The 24,632-nt window shown below is 37.6% G+C and overlaps 2 protein-coding genes across 3 annotated transcripts in view; one reads left to right on the top strand and one right to left on the bottom strand.

Annotated features, from left to right (window-relative positions):
* LOC124170488 (guanine nucleotide exchange protein smcr8b-like) overlaps nt 1-20,992 on the top strand; it is a 47,846-nt gene extending 26,854 nt beyond the window's left edge. For both annotated transcript variants that reach the window (XM_046549234.1, XM_046549235.1), the window contains exons 7-10: nt 475-793; nt 8,006-8,186; nt 19,379-19,487; nt 19,586-20,992. In XM_046549234.1, coding sequence (XP_046405190.1) covers nt 475-793; nt 8,006-8,186; nt 19,379-19,487; nt 19,586-19,885 — 909 coding nt within the window. In that variant the 3' untranslated portion in view covers nt 19,886-20,992. The remainder of the gene's footprint in view (nt 1-474; nt 794-8,005; nt 8,187-19,378; nt 19,488-19,585) is intronic.
* A 3,196-nt stretch (nt 20,993-24,188) lies between these two features.
* LOC124170489 (acetylcholinesterase-like) overlaps nt 24,189-24,632 on the bottom strand; it is a 57,373-nt gene continuing 56,929 nt past the window's right edge. Inside the window, exon 11 of the mRNA XM_046549236.1 lies at nt 24,189-24,565. Coding sequence (XP_046405192.1) covers nt 24,394-24,565 — 172 coding nt within the window. The 3' untranslated portion in view covers nt 24,189-24,393. The remainder of the gene's footprint in view (nt 24,566-24,632) is intronic.

Genomic DNA, 24,632 nt, shown 5'->3' on the forward strand with positions numbered 1-24,632 from the left:
AGAGACTGCACGATCCATGCTTGAGTGTTGCGTGGAGGACATTTCAAGCGCAACACTTCGTCCGTCGGATGGGACGTTAAGCCATGGTCCCCTTTCGTTAAGAGTAGGCTAATGCCGATGCCAGGTTTCTCTCCACCCTACATTCCGTACCCTTCCCTCATTATGTGAATGACCTCAACTGTCAGTTGCCTCCTCCAAATACTATACCTACCATACCAACAAAATGTAGTATGTGAATGTACCAATCAAGATCATAATGTGATGACTTCCTGGGGCAAGGTAAGGCCAGTGTTACTTAAATCCAAAACAGGGGTTTGGTGGAGTGCATTATTGGCACTTATTACTGTATTGCTGATGTCCTAAGAGTTTTAATTTGTAATTTCCCTCGAAGCACTCCTTGTGACCAAACTTTCTTCAACCTCAGATGGTATACATTAGTGAGAGTGCTGGATTGATTGTCATTTTGTGTTGCAGGTTGCCAGTGGCAATGAAGCGAGCAGCAGCTATTACTCTGCTCTGGATTCCACAAACGAGGCCATTGGCTCTGCAAAAATGAGATCCAGCGTGGGGGCAAGTGCAAAAGCTTCTGGTGACGCTACCCCTCAGACCATCCTCCGGCAATCCATGTACCAGGCCCGGAGGCTTTTCTGTGACTCCTCTGATGATGAATCAAGTAGTGATGGCTTGGAGTATCACAGTACTCAAGTCTCAGAGTGTCAGAAGTTTCCTGCTAATGAGTTATGGAGCAAATGTGTTTGGACAGGGATTGCTGACAGCCAACTAGGCAGTCCTGGTAATTTCATTTTCTTTTTCAATTTTTGTCCCAATGCAGTGTTTCCAAGTGTTAACTGGCATGGCACCTTTTTTCCAAAATGCTCATGACAAGGTTGTGTATCAGGGTAACCTTTATTTAGTGAAAAAAAAAATTCCACGAAAATGCTTGCTTTCAACCCCTCATATATTTCCTTTTTGTCATATGAACTGACACCTGAAATTTTATCTAAATATCGTATATCATATATCGTTAACATATGCTGAATCAAGCAACAAATTTCAATGGGAAATTGGGAGTAAATGGGTATTTCTGGCTGATATTAGAGTGAAAGTCATGTATAAGTAATTTTTAGCATATTTCTAATTAAAATAGGGAGAAATGATGAATTTGATTCTGATTGAATTCTCTGACAAGGGGAGTGTCACAAAAGTGGGTCTCAGATTTCAATCAAACTTTGTGGTGTTGTAGTCCATCGGGAGCTGTCCACGAATCACCCCCCTTATGGGGTTATATAGCCAATAGTTTAAACAAAAAACGCAGTTAAACATTTGCAGGTGAAATGTATTCCTTTGAGATCGCCCTCCTATCATCGCATGGTGTAGTCTAGTGGATACGGTATCGGACTACTGCGCCGGAGGTCCTAGGATCGAGTCTTCGTAGCGGCTAATTTTTTTCAGCTGTTATTTTTTATTTTTCTTTAACAAAAGTCTGCAATTGAACATTATTTTATCGATTTTCCCCGTAAATTTTATTTTCATGCAAGGAATTTTTTTATCCACATGCTTTATACCTAAAGTCATGTTATTTCCGTGTCGCAACACAAAGCATTTTTTTACGATACACATTCACTTGGTTTCCTTTTATGTTGAAATATCATATTAAGGACTCATATTTTAAAATTGTCAAGTTTATTTCAAGAATCCAATTGCTTTCATTAGCTGAAATTTCAGCACAGCGGGGTAGGAAAGTAATAATTTAGCCGGGAAGCTAGGCGTATGTGATATCCATAAGAATCGATCATTCTCTTGCCGTAATAGTAAAAGCAAAATTAACCAACGCTATAATATTCGGGAGCCCCTAGTCACAGATGGCTTGCATGCAGTTGAGTGACCGCTCGCTGAAAAGATGGTTTACCGACCCCATCTCCGAAGGAACCCTTACCTCCCCGGCTCGCCCTCTCCGGAACACAACGGTTCTTTTCCAAAAAATTTTATGACCCTTTTTGCGTTTGGAGCGCGGGGGATGGAAGGAAACGAGAGTTAGTTCTCTGGTGTCTTTTGAATCGTGCGCAAGTTTTGAGTTTTGAGTGAAGCTATATCATTATAGGTGTTTGCTGGTGTTCGTGTATTGGAGTCGTGCATCCGTCAGGAGTGATATATATTTACGTTTCCTCTAGTAAGTATATTTTGATAAAAATGATATTATTTAAATTTAAAGTATCTCTCGTTCGTTATCGTTTACATAGGTTAAAAATATTTTTGCAAACTTTCAGAGAGAGTTTGGACTACTCCAATGGAACCTCTTCCGGGGATTTCTTCGGATAGGAGTAACACTCCTCCAATTGAAGATGCCGCGGAAAAGGCACGGTTATTCACGACAGCCTTTTATCATTGTGCGGCTCTTTTGCGTGAAGGTGCGTTCATTACGGCGCCAACCGATGAAGAGCCTACCTCACGTGCCGTTGCAGTAGGCCAGGAGATGTTCTCTCGAATTACGGAGATGATGGACGAAATGGAATTCGAGTTGGCCGATGATTTGGTGGAGGAAAATGATCCGTGTTGCAGAGATTTGTATTTGGAGGTCTCCTCTACTAGTGATGACGATGGAAGTGTTGAGGGAAAGTCATCCTCGAGTGAAGTGAACATTGAACCTTCCCCAAAGAAAAGAATTAGGGTCCCCTTAGAAACCAAAGTGAAGGCGGTGTCAGCGGCTAAACTGAATCCATCGTGGTCCATTAAATCACTTCGCTCCCGCGTGACCCATCGCTTGAAACGGCGAGAACATTTGCGCATTTGGGAAAGAGACATTAGTTCCGGTGGAACCAGAAGGGACAAAGCGGATATGATCGACAGATGGACCTACGACCGGTTCCGCGAGTGCAGGGCAAATGGCGATCATGTCACCACGAGAATGCTGCAGCAGTGGGCTGTGGCGGCAGCATTTCAATTTTTTGATGGAGACTTTAAATTCAGCGCGTCATTGGCATGGACCAACCGTTTTAAAAGGAAACATAAAATTCGTCAGAGGAAGGTCACAAGATACGTGAGCAGGAGAGAAAAGGCCTCCACAGAGGATATTATAAAGGCCGCTCTTCTCTTCCAGGAGCAATGCCGAAAAGCAATACCGCTGTTTAACCCTTCCCTTGTTATAAATACCGATCAGACGGGGTGTGAGTACCGCGCACAAATTAGACGGACCCTATCGCATCAGGGAGAAAAATCGACTGAAGTTTGTGTGAGTCAATTAAATAAAATGACTCACTCATACACCGCACAGTATAGTTTGACGCTCTCTGGCGAACTGCTTCCTAAAGTTTTTATATGCCTACAGGAGGTATCGGGGAAGTTTGGCCCGAGAGTGAAACTCGAGGTGGAAGAAGCGATGGAACAATATGAAAATGTTTATGTTACATGTACAAAATCAGGTAAACTTTATACAAGTTCCTTCGAACTTTACTTGGACAATGTTTTGAAGTCATACGTCAAGGAAGACAAATTTCTTCTTTTTATCGATTCCTGGTCGGGACAGACTAATCAGTCACTGTACGATGAACGGTTTGTGGATGGTAAAAATGAACCCACGTGCACAGTGAAAGTAATCCCGCCGAAATGTACCCCTATTTGCCAACCATGTGATGTGTACTTTTATAGGCAAGTGAAAATATTTATTTCTCGCATTCAGAATGCTACCACTCTCCTAAAAGAAAAACGCGATTTAACCAGTCGTAGAGACATGATTAAAATACATGCGCTCATTCATGCACAATTGTTAGCACCAGCATTTCGCCCCATGATTCTGTATGCATGGTATGCATCTGGACTGTCCACTGAACGCCAGGTTTTTTTAAATGTAAAACAAATTGTTTTTCCTGAAGACATTTTAAAATCAAAATGCAACTGTGGAGAAGCTTGCTTCGCTCGATGTTCGTGGTGCTATAATGTGTTTTGTTTTAAATGTTATTTTGATGAGTACCATCCAAAAACTTGTACAAAATAAATTTGTCAATAAATAACAGTGACGATTCGTTGGGTTTCACACCGGGTAATGTCCCCCATATCTCCTTCATCTGGAATACATTTCACCTGCAAATGTTTAACTGCGTTTTTTGTTTAAACTATTGGCTATATAACCCCATAAGGGGGGTGATTCGTGGACAGCTCCCGATGGACTACAACACCACAAAGTTTGATTGAAATCTGAGACCCACTTTTGTGACACTCCCCTTGTGAGTGAAAATTGAGAATTTGAATTTGATTTGAAGACACCCAGTAATCTGATTTTATATATCGTTCCAACTAGGACTTAAATAAGTATAATTATACAACTTTTCTGTTGAGAATTTCTAAGCTTTTGACCTGCTCCATATCAGTTATTATGCTAAATCGTATTTACTTGTCAGAAATGTCAAAGGACATTAACTAAACTCATTTGTGTCTATGAGCAAGAAAATAGACCTCTTCTCTCTGATTTTGATTATCGTTTATTTCATGGAAATATGTCTCATTTAATTGCTAGTATTCAATATGTACAATTTAAAAAAAGGAGAGATGAAAATATGCATTATAGGATGTCATTGTCATCCACATTGCAATGCTGAAATTATCGTCGTTCATCATTTTGCAGACTTTATGTGTACTTAGCATTGCAGTAATCACTTTGCCCTCTTTGAATGTATAATTTTAAGCATAATATGTATTGATTACCATTGTCAACATAAGCTCAAGTTTTGTAAATGTGCGGCCCTGATTTTGTTAATAGTAAAATATAAATGCAAACTGAATTACAATCTAGACAATATATATTATGCGAATTGTAACATAGTTAAAACAGTTAAATGCTTAATGTTTAGATGTGAAGTATGCAGTTATCATCTTCAAATATTGGCTATCATGTGAGGCTTATGCTGCTGTCGAAACTTATGGAATCCAACGAGTGGTTATATCCTGTAGAATTTATCATTTCTCTTCCTTTATAAAATTAAATTTACTAAGAATTACAAATTCACAGAAATTGCGCAGAAGATGTTGAATCCGTAAGCTACATAGCTCATGTTTTATGGTAATTAAATTATCTCTGCGGAGCACTATTTCCATTTCTTAAAATACCTTTTGTGTGTTTTGTCACACTGGTTGCACAACAATGCCAAGTTTCTGTATCAACTATGGGTTTTGAACATCCCAAATTATATGATTCCAAATAATACCATTAAAGATATAATATTAATCTGTTTGAGTACTTAATGTTGATATCCACTCTTTCAAAGGTGAGTGCAGTGATGCTATGCTTGAGGCTATGTGATGAAAATAATTCGTGTGCGAGTAGTATTTATGCTAAACCAACGAATATGAATTTTAATAAATGATTAACCATGTTAGATAAATTGTAAATATCTATAATATACAGCCCGATGTGTGACAGATAGCTCACTCACTCACTCATTGACCACTCACTGATTCACGTATACAAATTCCCGACCACTTCCGGACGTGCTGGGAAAACGAAATTTTTACAGGTTGTGGAAAAAAAATATTCATCGGTGGGAAAAGTCCGAAAACTCGAAAAAGTCGATCCGTTTTCGAGATATATCGATCCGAATTAACATTGGAGCCTTATGGGACTAAAACATTTTCCATTTATTGCCTACTTTTATACGTCACTGGGACATGAAATTTTATTGACTGAAATAAGATTTTTGGCCGATTTTTTGATGTGAAACATTTTGCCATATTTTGTTTACAAGTATTTTTTATATTTTTTTAAAATTCCCAATGCTTTTCTTATGGCCTATCTTTGGATTTTTTTAAACCAATATAAAACAGTTGTAGGAATAAGTCCTTAACATATGAGATACTAGATTTTTTGGTTGATTTTTTGGTGTGGTCGTTTTTACAATATTTTGATTTAAAGTATTTTTTTTAACTTTTTAAAATTTCCAATGCTTTTCTTATGGGCCGAATTTCGGGATTTTTTTGACCTATTTGCAATAATTGTAGGTCTACTTCCTTTCAATGCAAGATACTATATTTATTACTTAATTTTTTGGCTACATTATATTTTCCATAAGTCGAACGAATTACGAGAAATTACATACAATCGATTATCCATTGAAATCGCGACTCCTACAACGTTTGGTAACTTACAACACATCCGCCGTGAAGTTTGCATTCCCTCAACACACGATTTTAACTTTTTCGGAATTTTTTTTTGCCACTTCCCGACGTCGTACGGACACCAAATTAACGTGAGTGATGTCTTTTTTGTGCCCCTACGTGCTGCTACCCGGAGAACGCAGAATATTTAATTTTAACGGGTGACACCGTCGAATAACCATGCTTGCACTACAGCTAAAGAGCCGAAATTTTTATCGAAGGTAAACGATGCTGCGTTATACGAGACAAGCAAATAAAATCCCCCGATAACCCCCAGTGACCCCTCCAAAAAAATAAAAATTACCTAATAAGTGGTATATTTCGTGTACCATTCATCCGAGTTGTATAGTTTTTATTTATTCGGACTGAGAATTATGTCGGCTATAATCACCCGTCATGTTCAATTATCCAGGCCCATTCACACACCCGCTACAAAACTTCAAATTTTTACATGTTGATTCCTTGACAACATAGTAGATGTATTTTAGGGACTCGAGGACATGGACACCTAAAAGTGATTTTTTTAAACCACTTCCCCATAAGGTACGGCTACGAAATTCACATGAGTTATGCCTTATTGCAGCGCCTATGCACCACTATGTGGAGAACACAGAATTGGTAATAAAAAATGTGAGTAATACGGGAAAATTCATTGTTCCCCTAAAGCTAGATCGCTGGAATTTTTTATATATAATTGTAAAAGAGAAAAGAAATCCCATTCCAAAGGCCAGTGTATGCAATGGATGATAATGGAATTTAAAATCAGTAATGTAAAGTTTCATGTCAGTTTTGATTTACTCTGCAATTCAATGAATGTATCAACAAAATATTGATGAAATCTTCCAGCATTCTCTATAAATCAATGAAAACTTATCGATGTTAACCCAGTCACTTGATGTAAACTGCTTTACTTTTTTACTACTACTAGTACTTAACTATTTTACTTTTTTTACCATGCTAACAGGGAGGCATTGTTGTTTTAACTAGTCTGCTAAATATACTTACGCAGAATCTACTACCTCTTTGCCATCTTTTGGTCACAAAAAGCATTTTCAAAAACTTGTTCCCATGCATTATAATATATGTATTTACTGAATTTCTGTGAGACCATTATGAATCCATCATATGATTTTACGTATGTAATTTTTTTAATGTTTATATTTCATCATTTGCTGGTATAATGTACAAGCCTGATAATAAATGTATGCCTCGGGCAAGGATGGTACCCACGTAATGAATTCTCACTGGCAAAATATCTGTAATCACTTGCAGTCATGGATTTCTCTTGTAAGTCAGCGTTCTTTTGCCACATATTAATGAAAAATTGAACAGAGAATTATCCAAATCCTCAGTTAAATGGAAAAATATGGCTTGTGTATAATTGGAAGTAACTTCAGTGGAAGCATCATTAGCAGAAGTATGAAAGATATTGAAAATTATGTTTCAACTGTGGGAAATTATGGTAAAAATGAAGTACACATATTTCCTGGAAACCCCCAGAATTTGCATAAAAATTTGCAATATCGCATTTGTAAGTTTTGCATGTCTCTAGCCATGAGATATGGCATGTAACTGTGAATCTTTCTGTTAGAAGTTTAGTTCCGTGATATATGACAATAGTTTAATATCCACACTTACATTCAGTGATAAATACTGACACTTTAATGTAAGAAAATATAAAATTTTGTGACATTTTGTCAATTATTATTTAATTTTTATGTATTTGATCATATCAATTCAGTTCATGAGTCATTATTTCTCTTTGATGGTATGCATAGTTGAGAAAATATCAAAGACTTCAAACTTTCCGAATCTTTTTGGATTGGTCCTCAAATAATTGTAATATATGTTTTTGTTTCAGGGAATAAAATCCTTCAGTTTTTTAAGACATTCTCCAAAGTGGCCCAGCACATTCTTTACTCACTACTGATTGGACGTACTGTTGTGATTGCTGGAAGCAATAGCTTGCGCCCTAATGTTTGGAGAATTATATCCGCTCTGATCTACTTTGTTCCTGTTGAAGAGAATGCTAAGTACTTGAAGTAATTTATATTTTGATTTATTTCCATTTCCTATTTCTAAGGTAAGGCCTTAGTGGATAGTGAGGGTAATTCTAACTGGCCCTCTCAATAAGCAATACCCTAAGTTAAAGCTCAGCACAAGATGTAGTAGCTCGTTCTGGCCAGTTGAACTGACTTAGGAAAGTAATTGTTCATCATTCTAGAATATCTTGATCATCTGACTGTATGTTACCCCTGCTCTTGTAGAACAATTTGCCTTACTGTAGAATATTCGTTATTAAGGTATGATAAGGTATATATGTTTAAGGTATATAATCGTTATTAAGGATGAGTTGGTTTTTAAATTTTTTCGGTACTCTATGCTCTGTACCATGGATGAACGCTTAATATTTGAATTAATGGCAAATTTAAATGAACAACCACAGGAAGTGAATGAAAGTAATTTCACCAAAGATATAAATTAGCCGGAAAGCTTTGTAAAGAAAACTTTAAATTGTCTCCATAATTTTATTTTCCAAGTAGAAAAGTTTAAATAACATATTGTTAAAGAATGCATGATCGACCAACATGTCACATTAAATGAGGCCGCCACTGGTTCTTTCTCCAGGTTTTGATTTTTACAATTCAACATTTTTACCTCATCTGGGTCTAATGTGCTCTTTTTTTTGGCAGAAATATTGCCTGCAGTACTGAACAGGCATTCACTGAAAACAGTAATGGTCGATGTTGATTTTGAAGGGCCATACGAAATATGCTTAGAAGCACAGTTAACATACAGAATATAAAGTTAGCATGCCATCAGGATCAATAGTGAAACTCCCCCAACTTCTGACGACATCCATTAATTTGTTGTAACTTGTGAGTCAGTTCTAAATATAGTCTCTGTTCTGCAATGTAGCTTACATTGTTACTTTAATGAACAACTTATTCGCATGCTTCACAGTCAGAGTTCTTATAACATTAACAATAAACTGCTCAACGTGCCGGTACAGCAATGCCATGGATAAATTGAGCGGCCGGGAGCCAACTCAATATTGTTATGCAGTGATGAATTCTGCAGGATAACCACACTTTTTGATGCCTTGCATCGGTTAGTCAACATACAAACAAGCTCTCGGAAAGCATCTTGTTAAAGAATTACTGCATATGTACAAGATTCAATCATGAGACCACTTAAAGACGAAGCGATTTTTGACCGGCTGCCGTTCACGGAATGGCACACGGCGTTGCAGAGAGTCGTCTTGTCTGAAAGCTGCATGAATTTCACGTGAACGGCGACCAGCGAAAAGTCGTATCATCTGAAAGCAGCCTCAGTGTAGCATTGTCTGTATTTCACGCCGTAGACAGTGCATTGCCAGGCCGGAATGAAATAGGTGCTGTGCCATCAGCCGCACAATTCGACTCATTTGAAGACGTCCATAGACACCTATGGTTTCCAGATTTTTCTCTGTCTTTCCTTCTGTCCTCATATAGTCAATTCCGTCTGCTTGCCCAGCCGATCGGGCATTTTGCGCCAACTATTCTTTTTAATCGGTTCTTCTTAGTAGTGTTATTATTCTTGATGAAGTTTCTTAGTATCTTTTGGTACATAATATTCCTACTTTCGGCTTGGATATCATTAGAATGTAGTGCTCTTCATCTTTCCCTATCCGCTATATTGTCGGAATAATCAGTTTATTTCACGTAAATGTCTCTTACTGCAGCAGAAATTTTGTTTTTAATATATTCTCCTTATTTTTGTGTTTTTCGCTATCTTACTGTTTTTTGGTGACGTCGCATGGTGTTCCTGTTTACACCTGTTTATTCACCATTTTTCCGTTTGGTGGATTTATGCACTGAATTCCACATTTTTTTAGTAGCATGGGTATCCAAGGTTATATTTTTATTTAATTTATCTCATCAATCTTGACAAAATAGAAGGAAAAGTTACATAAATACTTTACATGTCTATTTTCCTGTAGTTAATTGTAAAACAATTACGTTAAAATTCCTCCTAGTAATTAATGGATAATATTTACAAAAGTAGGATTTCCTCGGAGGGCTTTCGTGAGTAATTCCATGTTTCATTATGCTCACGTTTTTGTAGGCACATCCAGAAATGAAACTAGATGACATGTGTGTTTTTTGGGGATATTTCCATCTCTGTTTCTGTTCCTCCAGTACTAGTTTCTGACCTTCGAGTCTTATTCTGTGACCCGGGATAGCAATAGAAAGCCCAGACGGCGGCTGGGTAATGTCCTCGTCTGCCAAACAAGAAATCGCGGGTTCGTGTCCCGCCGGGGTAGGTTTCCCCTATCCTGGGCTTGGTTGTTAGTGTAAATAATTGTTAAAAATTTTGAATACTCAATATAAAATGGCTCAATTTGAGCTGTATTAGGTGGTTTGGGAATAAAACGAAATTAAAAAAATAAAATTTCAGCATTGAATTGTGGTTTATGATGTTATTTTAACAGAATGTAGAGTCTTTTTACGTAATGAAGATATCATCGCTTGCAGTTTTGGAAACGGAAGGGAAAAATGGGTGGCAAACGAAAATTGGAGAGGTTTCTCATTTTATATATACTTACGTGAAATATATTCAACCAACATAATTAATTATTAATAAAATGTAACAATATATGTCAGCTAGCTTTCTTGGAAATCACACTTGGATACGAAAAGCAATGGTTACAGCTAGAAATATTTTTTTTATTAACACCGATGAAAAGAAGCAATTAAACAGAACATGATGAAAAAAATTCTGTAGGAGAGCCGAAACCTGGATTTCAAGACAAAAGTAGTACTTAATTAATAGTTGAACTTTGTGTCATCATTTTTTCTGATATAACGCTCATCAGAAATCACCTCGCAAGCATTTTATATTTTGAAAATGCAATGGAAAACATGAAATTATATATGAACCATTATAAATTAACAAAAGATTTTAATCATAAGAAAACGTCAAGAATAAGTTCACCAGCTCCTCAACTAGTTTTCATTTGCATTCAAGGGAAAAGTTGACCCCGTGATCATCACTGAATCTTGGCATTGATGCTATGATGCACGAGGCTGTGTGGTTCAGAAGCCCTTGAAGGTCCGCTTTAAAAATTTTTCTTCCATTGATGTCCCCTCTGGGTATGAAGATTTTTTTTGTCTAGCCCTTTCATAACTAGGATAAAGCTGATAGCCACAGATCTTGGCAGTCTTACGAATAATTTTGGATAGAAATTGTGTTAAATTGCCATCAGTAATCAGCGAAATAGCTTCTTCTGGCGTCAGCTCATTTTGAGTTGTAGGTATTTTCCTCCATTTCTGTAATATCTGTTTCCCTCGGGTGGGGGTGGTCGTGGTCATTTCCGTGATTATCTTCGCTGCCGCATCATTCCCTTGCGAGCGCAGTTTCACAGATGTGGCTAGCGATTGCTCCGCTGCTGTTGCTTTCTCAAACCAATCACTTATCTGCTCTTATTGTTAGACCTTTCACTAGACCTCTTAAAGTCTTTCTTAGGCCTTTCTTTGCTGCTTTACCCAGAAAAACCAGGAATTAGATAGCAATAGTGATATAAAACCACCTAGGAGGAAAGTAAAGCCAATACGAATACGTTAAACAATAATAGGTTACAAACTGTGCAAGGAGTCTCAAGGAGATTATTATACATGTCAGGTGGGTATAACCTTCTCTAACCAACATCAATGTTTTTTTTTCAAACCTGTCGCTGGTTCTATTGCATTCGTCCCATTTCTGGAAATACGTATTGAAAAAGTATTTGTTCATGACATTCTGCATTACTTCCTTCGTCTCCACTTCCTGCTCCCAGTTAAACTTATTGAGAAGATATTGAACGAATTTCCACATCCATTAACAATAACGTCATGTATGTATATATTTTCGTGTTACTTTCATTCTCTCAATTTTTCTTATCCGAAATATCAACAATCTGAATCACCGAAGAAGAAAATCGAAATTAGAGTATAATAGCCTGCATAATACAACACACGAAATCAGTGAGATATTTATCTTGGAAAACATAGGAACCTTTTTATCGTTGCGAGATATCCTCCAGTAGTGGTAGTTCGTCCTCAATGCTGAAATCTCACGCTCTAGGTAAAATAGACCTTGGTACCTCGCTTCCGTAGCACAAGCACTGAAATCCTTTGACACTTACTAGTTAAAGTTGACTAATTTGCTTAGTAAAATCGTGAAAGGAATGTTTTTCAATCAATTGGGAAGAAACATTTGTGGAAAACCCCGTGCGAGCCACCTCGTAGAAATCACCTGTATGGAAGATAAGCGATCCTCAAAATGGCGAAAACCCTTCATATAACTAGGCAATAAAGCAGTGTGCAGCATTTCTACAAACGAAAAGCTATGCTTTTAGTAGGAAACTTTTTAAACGCTAGATAAAAATCGTAAGACTGAGGTAGGGTTTACGGTCACAATAGGGGTTTCCATGGTAGGCAGGGTAGTGCCCGCCGCCACTCTTGGGCCCTTTCCATCGTTTGAGCTGATAGGGACTATGAAAGACCTAGGAGAATGTGGTTAGCAAAATGCGGGTGCATTGCGGTAAGATATGGGTTCTCCAAGAATAAGAAACCATTTCCTTGCAGCCGCGCGCTTTCCGAGACAATCTTCTGACTTGCTAGTGCAATCGTTGAGTCCGTAACTTATATCTCATGAATAAAATCGTAATTTGCACATTAAAAAATCAAAAAATAACACTCATATGGAATTTATAATGTATTCAGTTGTAGGAAAACTGTAATGTCGTCTCATCTTCAGCGAAATATCGTCAACTATAACTAATGCTGAACAAATTTTCACATCTAATCGCCGCGTCGGGTGGTTGGACACTCGGGCACATAACTTGATATGAGAGGTGGGGTGGCAGGTCGGTGCAAGATTTCTCTTTTGAGAATCAAAGTTGATAATTTTTTTGTTATGCGGTGTAAAATCTTATGCATAGCAGTGTGAAAAAACAAAGTTTTTCTCTAACCATGTTATCAAGACGTGAAAAATAAAACATTTTAATTGTTTCATAAAAATAATAGAAACTATCAATAGAAAAGAAATTTTCACTACTACGGAATTTAAACATATTCAGTCTTGTTATGGCATCCTTAAAAATTACTCATTTTAAAACAAAACGCAACTGTAGACATATACTTCTGACAATTTTATCCAAAGACAAGAAAACATTATTGAGATCATTTTATGTTAATTTAACAGAAGTCTCTGTTTGTTGCACGTCTTCCTTTTCTAAGGCTTCTATTCTTTTCGACGGCGTCGTTTCCCTTGGGGCTTGCTAGACACTTCTATCGCACCACAAAAAGAAAAACGCAAAAAGAAAGAGCGACGATGCGACCTCAAAATCAAGCAGCTAAGAAAACGTGTGACCGGCCGGCTGCCGGTGTTGCTGTTGAGGGGAGGGCCTGCATGCTGTGGAGGGGAGGGCCAAGAGGGGAGGCAAAAGAGTGAAGGATGACTCGTGGAAGAAGGAAAGGTGTTTAGGATGACTCGAAACAACTGCGCGTTGTCGAAAAACTGGCTGCAAGGTCTCACAATTACCCAAATCGTAGCTTTGATTTACGACGTGTGGCATACGTGTAGCCTTTGCTTGTAGTTGAACGATTATATTATGCTTTGGGCGGTTGGATTTTCTTTACGTGATTTTGCGCCGTGGTGATGGTCATTGAAAAAAATCAAAATTCGTGAAATTAAGCGTCAAATATCTCCTGTAGGAAACCTGGTAAAAGACCCGTCTTTGTCTCAAGGCACATATTTAACCTTTATAAATATTTTGAGTCAAGAAACCGCTGTGTATCTATAACGAGCGAAGCACAAACTGGTTAATAGAAAGGGTCTGCATCGCCTTCCGCGACTGTGCTAGGGCACTCCCTTAACTCCTTCCCAATTAGTGAGCGACCCGTAGTCCTTCCCGTGATAACTTTGTTCCTCGTTCCTCAATGTTCCCAGTGCGAGAAAATGCATTGGAGCAGCCACGACACGCTAGAATTGAAAAAGTTCTCTTTTCTGATTAGCGGATCTACGTTGAGCAGTACTAGTAACTTCCGAAAAGTAACCAGAAAGGCCATTACAGTCGAAAAATGACAAGGGCGAAAATAGATGAGTTTTTCACATAGTATTATACATAATTACCATATATTAATTGTGTATTCATCCGATATCTTTTTTGCCTGTCGACAACTGCCATACATCCTATTTTTCATAAATTAAATATTCCTATGAAGTAATATACCGTAGTAGGGAAAGTACATACGATGCTTAACAGTTGCCACATGTGATTGGATGTATTCTTCTGTTGTTTATTTCACTGCATTGACAGGGTTCCCACTCAACCGTGAAAACCTTAAAACCGTGAATAAGCTGTGAATTTCGTCTACCGTGAAAAAACCTGGAAAAAGCGGTGAATTTCACCATGAAACCTTGAAAATATCTCACTTGAAAATCTTGATAATAATACTACAATTGACTGATCAAATTCGATATGTTAATCATGTTTCAAGGTCATGAACGCGCAGACTCTGTCTACACATTTATCTACACACACGAATATTCGAAGTGTAGTAATTGGTCCGTACTATATGACTACACATTGACCGATATTTTTCCATTTTAATGGCGGAAGTCTGTTATTTTGTCTAAGCGTTCCAATTTTAGTGATAGTTTGGGATGGACTTGTATTCAAAAAAGGACAAATGAAATAACTTGCATTTCTATTAGACCCAGAATGAACCATTTCCGAAAACCATCTGATTTGTAACTTGAAGTTCGGTTCCCACGCAAAATGAGGGCACATGCCATATTCTGCTTCGAAATATGAGTTTGCCATTGGAATTTTACCTTAGGAAACATTTCTACAGCAAATAGGCTTTCAATTTATGGCAATAGCTCTCAATAGACTGTGCTCTCCTCGTTTGAGTTTATGTGAATGATAAAGTGAAAGTGAAAATAACGTGTTAAAGCAGGTATTTATTTTGTCTTTATATATTTCAAACCAAGTGTATTAATATTATATGATAATGATTTTTTGATTTATTACATTCTATAAATAATTTTAATAAAACACTTTCCGCGATCTGGGAAAGATTGCGTAAGGGAAATTTGGTTACTGTGCGGTAATATCAACGTGCGCAAAAAGAATCTCTCGGCGAGGAATTAAAAAAGGACTTCCGGTGTCCAGACGGAAGAAGGTACTCAGGACATTCGCATATTAAAGGAGGCCATGGTATTTGGCGTCTGGGCAAGAGCGTGGTTGGGTTGGGCCTTTAGTTGGCCCTGAATTTTCCAAACGTTGACGTCATAACAGAAATCACTTTTCATTGCTGCGTTTACATTCACGGCGCATGTCGCGTACGTTAACTTGTAGTTAATTCACGGCCGGTGATTATCTTATTGTTGGCTTATTAATGGACCGTGAAGTTGACGACATTGAGACCGTGAAACCCTGAGAAAACCGTGTAAACCTGGAAAAAACCGTGAATTTCATTATTTAGGTAGAGTGGGAACCCTGCCTTAGCTTCGAAAGAAAATAACAAATTACACGAGAACAAAGAAACGTGTTTCATGCCTCTCCCATTCTCGCCCGCTGAACTTTTTCAGCCTACCTGCTGGGGGTCAACTGCTGCATGAATCACCTATTAGCCCAAAAGGTGTCTAACAATGAATTTCTGCAGTTGCTATTTTACTTTTATTAGAGTGAAACAGAAGTAATGTGCACGTAATTTAAAAAAGAATGAAACCCAACATGATATATTTCTAGAATTATTTAAGCATTTTAAGCAAGGAAATACAATCGGATCCGGATTTAACGTCTTCGCATTTAACGTTTTTCCGCATTTAGCTTTTATTTTTTGGGGTCCCGATTCATTCCCTATTAGGACAATGTAAAAATTATCCGTATTTAGTGTTTCCGCATTTTGCGTTTTACCGCATTTAAGGTCGTCCAAGTTTTTCCCGCACAAGATTTTTTTGCCCGATTTAACGTTTTTTCATGACGGCTCATGCAAATGATTATCCAAATCTTCGAATTTCTGCTCATCAGCAAGAAGAGTCTCGTGAAAGTTTACCAAGAGTCAATAGAATCTACCGGGGAACGCTTCTTCAACTGCTTTCTTCCGCGAATGCAGCGCTGGGACCTTCAACTCGCAAGCTGGGTGATTTGTCTTCTCGTAATGTTTCGCTCCACTTCTGATCCAAACACAAGACACTTTTTGTATCAGATCCGACCTAATGGAGCTAAGTCATCCCTTGATAACCTATAACTACCTTATCCTTCACTTCGTGAACTTCGATGATACGTGACGACTGATGACATGAGTTATCCTCCAAGGGCCGCTACAATGATGGTTTCCGCGTAATGTTTTCAATAGAGTGTTTCCCCTGTCATTATCGTGAGTGAAAGCATTCTTTCCTAACGGAACAATATTATTTTACATCGTAATTTACATATCCCGGAGCCCATATACCGACATGCGGCTGGTTGATATCGCTGTCGATTCAAAGATCTGGTGCTATTTTATTTCAAAAGAGAATGACAATCGGAGTTTTGACTAACTATCACGGTCCATGACTCTAAGTAAATCGCTCATGCTGGAAAAAAATCACTGCATAATCACGGTAAAATAGATTAGCGAGGAAAAATACGAAAATCCAGCAGGAATCCCTTGGTGGTTGACTGCGACATCATAACTCGGACGAAATTGCCAAACTCCAGAGGCACTGACAATTTTTCAGATGGAATCCAGTTCTGTTGAAGATTAAACCTTTTCACTTAACAGAGTTTAGCTAATCGTTATTCAAGGTCCAACCAAATCTTATTAAAAGCTGCCGAGAAACATGGTGAGTCGGAGTCAAGGTGATCAGCGCACCACGTAAGAAACTCCTCCCGGCTCCATTCGACCTGCATGAGGCCGCGGATATATGACAGCGAATCTGGTGTTATCATCAAGTTGAATCACCATCGACTTGAACGCATACTAGAAAAAAGATTCTCCTTTTTTGGATGACCTCAAAATCCAAAATGTGCGCACAGGAGGCTCATAAATCGCTCGTTTCGCCGAGGCAACAGAAAACGTTAAATTGGCAAAATTCCAGAAAACCTCACTTTTCCCAGATATTCGGTAGTTTAGAATTCGGGATTAGCGATCTTCTGCTGTCCCTTTATTTCACTCATCTTTAATGATGCAATGACGATTTTTAAAGTACCTACTTAGAGCTTTTTTATTACATTAGAAGTGCTATAGTCACCTACATGTCACTTTTACAGAAAAATTTTTAAAATTTCTTCGAGGCCACTGAAATATGCGTAAAATGGAATCACTAATTTCCATAATAATATTCCGTGTGGGAATGCTTTAAAGTTGATGAATATTATAATTTTCTGAAAATATTTCATTAGGTAAAACAATTGTCATCGTCTCATTACTTATTTTTACTACCCATTTTTTTTAGCTGATTCCGGAAAAGTATTATCCAACTTTAATTGGGCAAAGAAGATTTAATCAATGAATTTGTTGCTGCATGCAGCACCTTTTAGTTACTTAAAATAATATTTTTTATTCATAAAAAGCCATTCCAGTCATTGCAGACCCTAAAACCTGAAAAAAATGGTAGGTCCTCATTTAGTGTTTTAAATTTTGTCCCCGCTGAAAAACCTTAAATCAGGATACTACTGTAGTTAGAAAAATAGGATTGTGATTTCTGGCGAAACTTGATATTCTCGTAACTGACCTTCTCGGCAGTTGATGTGGAATTTTTCCTGAAAACAGTATGTCAGGTTATTATTAGTCATCAATTTAGGAGTTATAATGTAAGTCTCACGTACATGTCCTAGTTACTGACGAAGGGATATCTTCTCAGGATATTTTGTTTCTGCCTACTAGCAATCCGAATTCATCTGCTCATCTGGCACTACGCTACTTAGAAATGAGTGGGTAAGTTGCCTTCTCTTTAGGACAAAAAATTTCATGGCACTGTTATATGGTCATGCTTCACCCTCTGCAGTATGTTCTGCTTACGCCGTACCTGATAGCATCAGTTCCAAACTTCACCTCGCACGAGTGGTTCCGTAGTTTCCAGGGTGGATTGACTTCAAACTAGGGAGTGTTTTCCGTGTGGGTTTAATGAAGTCAGGTTTCATTTTTATTAGTTTTATTTTTATTCGTCTTCAGACCATGGCCCTTCCAAAGAAACTAGTGAGAACTTAAATTGATGGAGTGAAAAAAAATGAAGATGAGGAAAAGAATCCGGCTAGAAGCGCACGAATATTGCTGAATGCCTCGGTTTGTCGACTAGCACATGACGGTAGGGGTGGGGGTAGAGCAAGCTACCAGGTGAAAATAATAAGTGGGACGAAGCCGAGGGTAGGGTGGGTGTGCCGCTGACGATTAATGCAACATTATTCACCCTTTACACATTGCCTCAATTATATAAAAAATACATTTATTAGAAAGGAAAACTTCAAATATGAGAGTATTTTTGGCCTTTGTGATCCATCTCACAAGCAATCACTGCACCGGTAAAAGCAGTTGTGTTAGGCATAACATGTACATTGCTCTCATGAATACGTGTACGGGAAATGACATTTGATGGATGGATTTTTTTACATCAGACAGGAATCCATAATGGCAGTGTAAATGCTGTGTGGAGTGCAAACATTTTTTAATGAGATGTCGTGTTCCTTTAGGTTATTTGTAAGAGTTATTAGTCAAATCAACAGTATGACACAAGTGTCTCGATAAAGTACTAGTATTCCTCTAATTATCTAAAATCTTGTTTGAATCCTTTGACGAATATCATAATTACTTGCCAAAAAGCCTGCATCCCCTGGGACACAGGCAATCCAGCCTAACATTCCCGCTTTGATCATTTTCCCGCATTCATCGTTTGTTTCATTCATCCTCCTGAAAAATGATAGGTCGAGGTTCCACTGTATGTATTTTTAATATGTATTTCACTTTTGGCCTTGAATACGATACAGACCATTTTGGCTTTGGGTGCCAAATTCAAATCATTGCCACCGTTCCAAGCCGGTTGTAAAGCACCGACTTAGTGCAATCTGTTCTCGATACCAGTTCCCTAGGCTTAGAACCAGCCATACCGAGAACCAGATATAGGAACCGATACATCTCTAATCGTTATCATTATTATAATATCCTGTTTTGGATTAAATTTTAATATTTACATCTATTTATATGTTGTGGATATATTTCAGGTGGCACAGAGGCATTCTTGTCTCAGCGCACATTGAAAAGTATAAAATTATTGGCCTCTGTGTACCAGAGAGGTTAACAGTGCACGATATGATCAGTCCACGGGACAAGGTAAGTTTTTATTCCATCTGCTGAACTAAGCAATTTATGGTGAACAATCCTCTCTAACTTGCAAATACCCTGGCTAAATTGCAAAATTTTTTTTGCAGAACTTAGTGACAATACTGGATGTTAACTCCAAGAAAATCCTTGGCCCAGCTTACTCAGGAGTTCTTCTAGATGATATCCGAGAGAATTTTGATAAAAACTTCCTATGTGCTGAGGCTTTGATTTTATATTTACAATCTGTATTTGCGGGCATTCACCAGAAGGTATTTCTGTATAAAGCTCTCAGTCTTAGCCAGCCAAAAACTAAAACATCCTTAGCTAAGGATGTCGCTCAAGCATTAAGAGTCAAAGGTCGTGACATGGACATAATTAACTATTTGAAAAAATTCATTATTTTGTAAAATTGCATCTTGATGGAGACAAATGCGTTGAAACTGCCTACTCTGGAACTCAAATTTTTTATACTAGCATAATTTAAAGATGGGAAACATTGCAAACTTAAGATACTAACTGCATACTGTATTTTTCATGAATAGAAACAGGGGATATTCATATCAATATTTTCCAAAATTCATCCAATTCTTTGGAGATGGATACATTTTCATACTTCTCAAATTATGTTAGTTTTCCCCTAGATTTAAGGTTCAATACTTCCTTTAAATTTTTGTCAGTGAATTGTGTTAGTCAGTTCACTTGGCTTTATTCAGTATGCAGCATTTTTCTCTCGAAGGTCACTCTCTGGGACCAAATTTATTCCACCTTTTAAAGGTAAGTTTTTTAGACTGCATTATATGATCAAAGTAGCTTTAATGATGTGAGGTGTTAACATTGTAGTAGGACGTGCCTTTAAAATGAAAAAGTCTGCTGTGATTTATGCATTTTGATGCATCATCATTTATGTTCTTTCATATTGATGGAGTGCAGGGTCCTACATGGCTGTGATCTCATTACTGTGAGACTCTTGCTGTTGAAAAAGGGGAATTTTAATCCCTATAGTTATTGAAAGTGTTCTCCTCAATAAAATGTGATTGAGGGCAAAATATTTTCATATTTTTTATGAAGGTGACTATTTTTTTTTAAGAAATTTACTAAAGTTGAAGGTATTAAAGTTTCTTGCTGCTGAGCAGGAGATAAATACTTCATTTAACTTTTTTAATGGTACAAATGGAGCCATTTAAAATGAAGGAGTATAATCCTTACTTCCTATGTGTGTCTCTTGAAGTATTCTTTCAAGCCTTTATATCTATGAATAATGCTCCAGCCTGTATGATGCTATTACTGCAAGTGAGCACCTGTTTAAAATGTCCTAAGTGTTGTGGACATTATTGATGATTATTTTTGCATCGTTCATTGATACTAGTCATATAAGTGTTGCTATAAGCCAAAGATCTTGTATTGTGAGTTAGTTTTACTATTTTAACTTAAAAGTGACCAAAAACTTATTGTAGTTCAATTATTGAACAAAATTTGTATTTTTATTTTCTAATAAATATGGGAAATATGTTTGATTTTTTTAATCTTTGATTTTTGTGACATCCACCAATAGTTGGGATTACATCTTAATCTAGCATATTGCCATAGAATGTGAAGCATTCCATGCAAAAACCAAAAATTACTTGATGTCTGCTGATGACACAAATTATGCTAATTCAAGTTTGTATGTAATATCAAACTGAGGAATTCTAAGGAAACTTAAACAGCTCTTTATTGGTTTTTAAAATTATTTGTTTGAAAGAATTTTATTTTCCATAAAGACATTTGCAAATTTTGCTTCCCGGGGAGCAGATGCCCCTCGCTGGGCACGCCCGTGGTTCAAGGGTTATAGTAGGTTGTTCTCAGCACGTGGTCCTACTCCTGAACAAAAATTTTTCTCTCCACTATATTTTGTTGGATTTGTCATGCTCCCCCACAGGCTGCCCCAATAGAAATCTAACGATACGTGTTAATAAACTAGCCATTGACCCATTCAATGTGGATGGCAGCCCTGGGCTGTCATCGGCTCCCAACTACTGGCACGGATGACAGCCCAGGGCTGTCACAGCCTTGGGCCTCAGATGAATGGGCGTAACGGGACTCTCTCTTTCGACTTGCTTCCTTTTTTCCACTCTACAGTTGCTTTCTAGCCGTCGTGGAGTGCGCTCCATTTCCATTATTGTCAAAAACTTTTTCTGCAGGCTTTGGAAAATGTTTTTTATTCGAACATTTTCCAAGTGATAATCTCCTTGGGTAGTTGTTACACAGTTTTTTATGTGCTACTTGGACCCAGAAGTATTGGATTTTATTAAAAAATTATATTATGAAGTGTTTGTGCTCACCAAAATTTTTCTGTGATACTTCTGAATATTAATGCGGTTTTGTGGTTGCCACCTGAAGTTCTGAAGACAACTTTTTTCCAAACGGATTCACCTTTTTATCTCAAGAGGTAAGTGTGAGTATCCTTAATAAGCATGTTTTTCCATTGTTAGAAAAAAATTTCACACATTTTATTTTCGTGTTACAACAAGTTTTTGAGGTATCAACTTCAGTTTTCCTAATAGTTGTAAAACCTTTGAAAAGTCATTTTGATCTGAAATTAACGATTCAAATATCCATAATACTTAGTTTTACTTATATACTGTGCAGTATTATTAGTTTTTTGCTTTCATTTCCTCCCGTTATATCTTACTTGTATTGGAAACCAACTTATGCTTTTATTACATTTTTCTTCAGTGTATTTACCTTGTCTTTGAAGATGAAGAGAAGAGTCTCGAAGGGTGTGAGCCGAAGAGAAAATGACCCTGCGATGAACCCATGTGACAATGAAACAGCGGGTCCCTCTAGTCCTTCTGGTAAGTGGTTACATTTACATATGTTTGCTAATTAATATAGAGTAAATTATTCGCACGATAAAAAATGATAAAAATATTTTTCTTTACATTTTATAGCATCACAGAAAAAACTACCGAGGAAAACGCTTAAAGAGGATGAAATACATGGTCTCAGAATGGACTCTTCGGATGGCAATTCTTCAAGCAATCTTATTTATTATCGCTTCTGACACAGGAGAAAGTGACTCAGAAAGTGGCGGTGAACCTTGCTCGACTGAGGCAGCAAGAGGTACCATTACATCTGAGGGTGTTTGGGCCGCTGATCACCCAGTGAATAGGAATACCCTTGCTGTTGTTGGATTCCCTGGTCTAAAGAAAGTTCCAAGTGGCTCGACTGCTGAAGACTAATTTTCCCTTGTGTTTACTTGCAACGCTGGTTGGCCACATTGAGGGAAAAGGCAGGGGATGGATGGGGAATATAGTGTGTATTGGCACAGCACCTCTGATTCACTCCTCTCCGTTATTATCAGTTCTCCTAGACTCAGCACGTAAACACACTGACCTTGAGGAATCCATTTCCTCGTTAGCTCTTCCCCCTCCCACCATCACCACCTCCTCCCTGTCTTAACTCCCCCTCCCCCTCCCTGGTAAAAATAAGCTCTCGCCAATTTGTGTATGTTGACCTTTGAAACTGTCATAGTGTAATGTCGAAACCTGGGTCAGTTAAGTAAACTTCTGTGGATTATAAAACAGTGTATCATCTATTATGTTTCCAGAAGGCATCGTGTGATTTTTCAACACATATATTTTTAGGTATTAGCATATGATTTTTAATGAAATTAAACTTTCATTAATTGGTTTACTGTCTCTGGGGGTGTTTTCCTTCAGTTTCTCCTCACTTAATGTTTCCACCTCATGAGCTCATTCACCAATTTTTTGTAACGTCGATTCTGGTATTGTTTGAAAAACTTTTCTAGTTATTGATCTGTTGTCTGCTTCTCAAGCTATTCCCAGGCAAAAGATCAAAGGCCTTGACCCTTTCCAGATAAGTTGATGATATCGTGAACTCATGCCAACCCAAGGCCAACCCCTTCCCGGTTACTCCTTGGCCTTATGCATTGGCATGGTTGTTGTTGTTAAACTCTTGTGAGCAATTCTTTCAATCAGTGAAGGATTCCTCCTGATCATTTAAATGAACCAGAGCTCTAATGACATCACCAACTCATGGAATGTGAGCAGCGAACTTTTTTAACCAAAACGTTTAACTTATGGGAGAGTGACTGAATGGGCTGATATATTTTTGTCGTTCCGCCTATCTTTGACTTCAAATTCTTGTAATGAATTTTGATTTGAGGTTGGAGGGAATGGCCTCTATTGTCCCCCATTAGGTGGCCAATTTTTGTTCCTAGGAGAATTGTATTGACCCTCAGGGCTAGCAAAGTCGCTCAATGTTCTTACTGGTGTGATCCCTCTCTTGTGTCTGCCATCTTAGCATATGTGGAAGGTCATGAATCGGCTGCTTACATGCTGAGTCCTCTTCTGAGGAATATCCAGCATTTGCACTCAGGGGAACATGTTCCTTCACTCTACAGTAAAACCCTTGCGATAGCTTGAGTGTCTAGAAATTTTGTCTGCTTGAAGCAATCAAATAATGGAACACACATTATGCATTCTGTAAATAGCTTAAATGCCTATAAATCCTTTGCAACCTTACTTTCCTTGACAAACCACCTTCAATAGGTGTTTTTGTCTGTGTCCCTTATTAAGTTGAACCATTACACACAGAGAAACACCGTTATGCTATTTCATTGAATATTCAACTACAAAGCATGTGCACTAACATTTTCACTTCTGCCTCACTCAAATGCCATAATTGCCTCTTCCAGTACATATTAAATTCTAGCAGCACTATTTTTATTCATTAAGTATTATTTACACTACTCATCATACACTACTAATCATCACTGTACTTAAAATTTGCCACATAAGTTTGATATTAGTATTTAAAAGTTTATTCAAGTTTTATATATGAGAAATGGTGTTATGAAATTAGTTCTTGCCACTGCCTCTGTTTGGTGTCTTGGAAGATGTTCATGATAATTTCATGGTGAGGTCTCTTCCAGCCCATCATCTCGAGCAATAGTGTATTGTGGCCTGTAATTATTTGCCAGAACTGCTGTCGCATTTTGATCAATGATCAAGTAGTTGTCTTGGTCTTTCGTGAATGGAGACCAAGGAGGAAGTTCATTTGTTGATTCAGTGGGAGTTGGATTCCTGAAAACCATGAATGAAAGTTATAGAAAATATTAAGTGGTAAAAAATGATGTTAGTATCACAAATA

The sequence above is a fragment of the Ischnura elegans genome, chromosome X (genome assembly GCF_921293095.1).
Source record: "Ischnura elegans chromosome X, ioIscEleg1.1, whole genome shotgun sequence".
Lineage (NCBI taxonomy): Eukaryota > Metazoa > Arthropoda > Insecta > Odonata > Coenagrionidae > Ischnura > Ischnura elegans.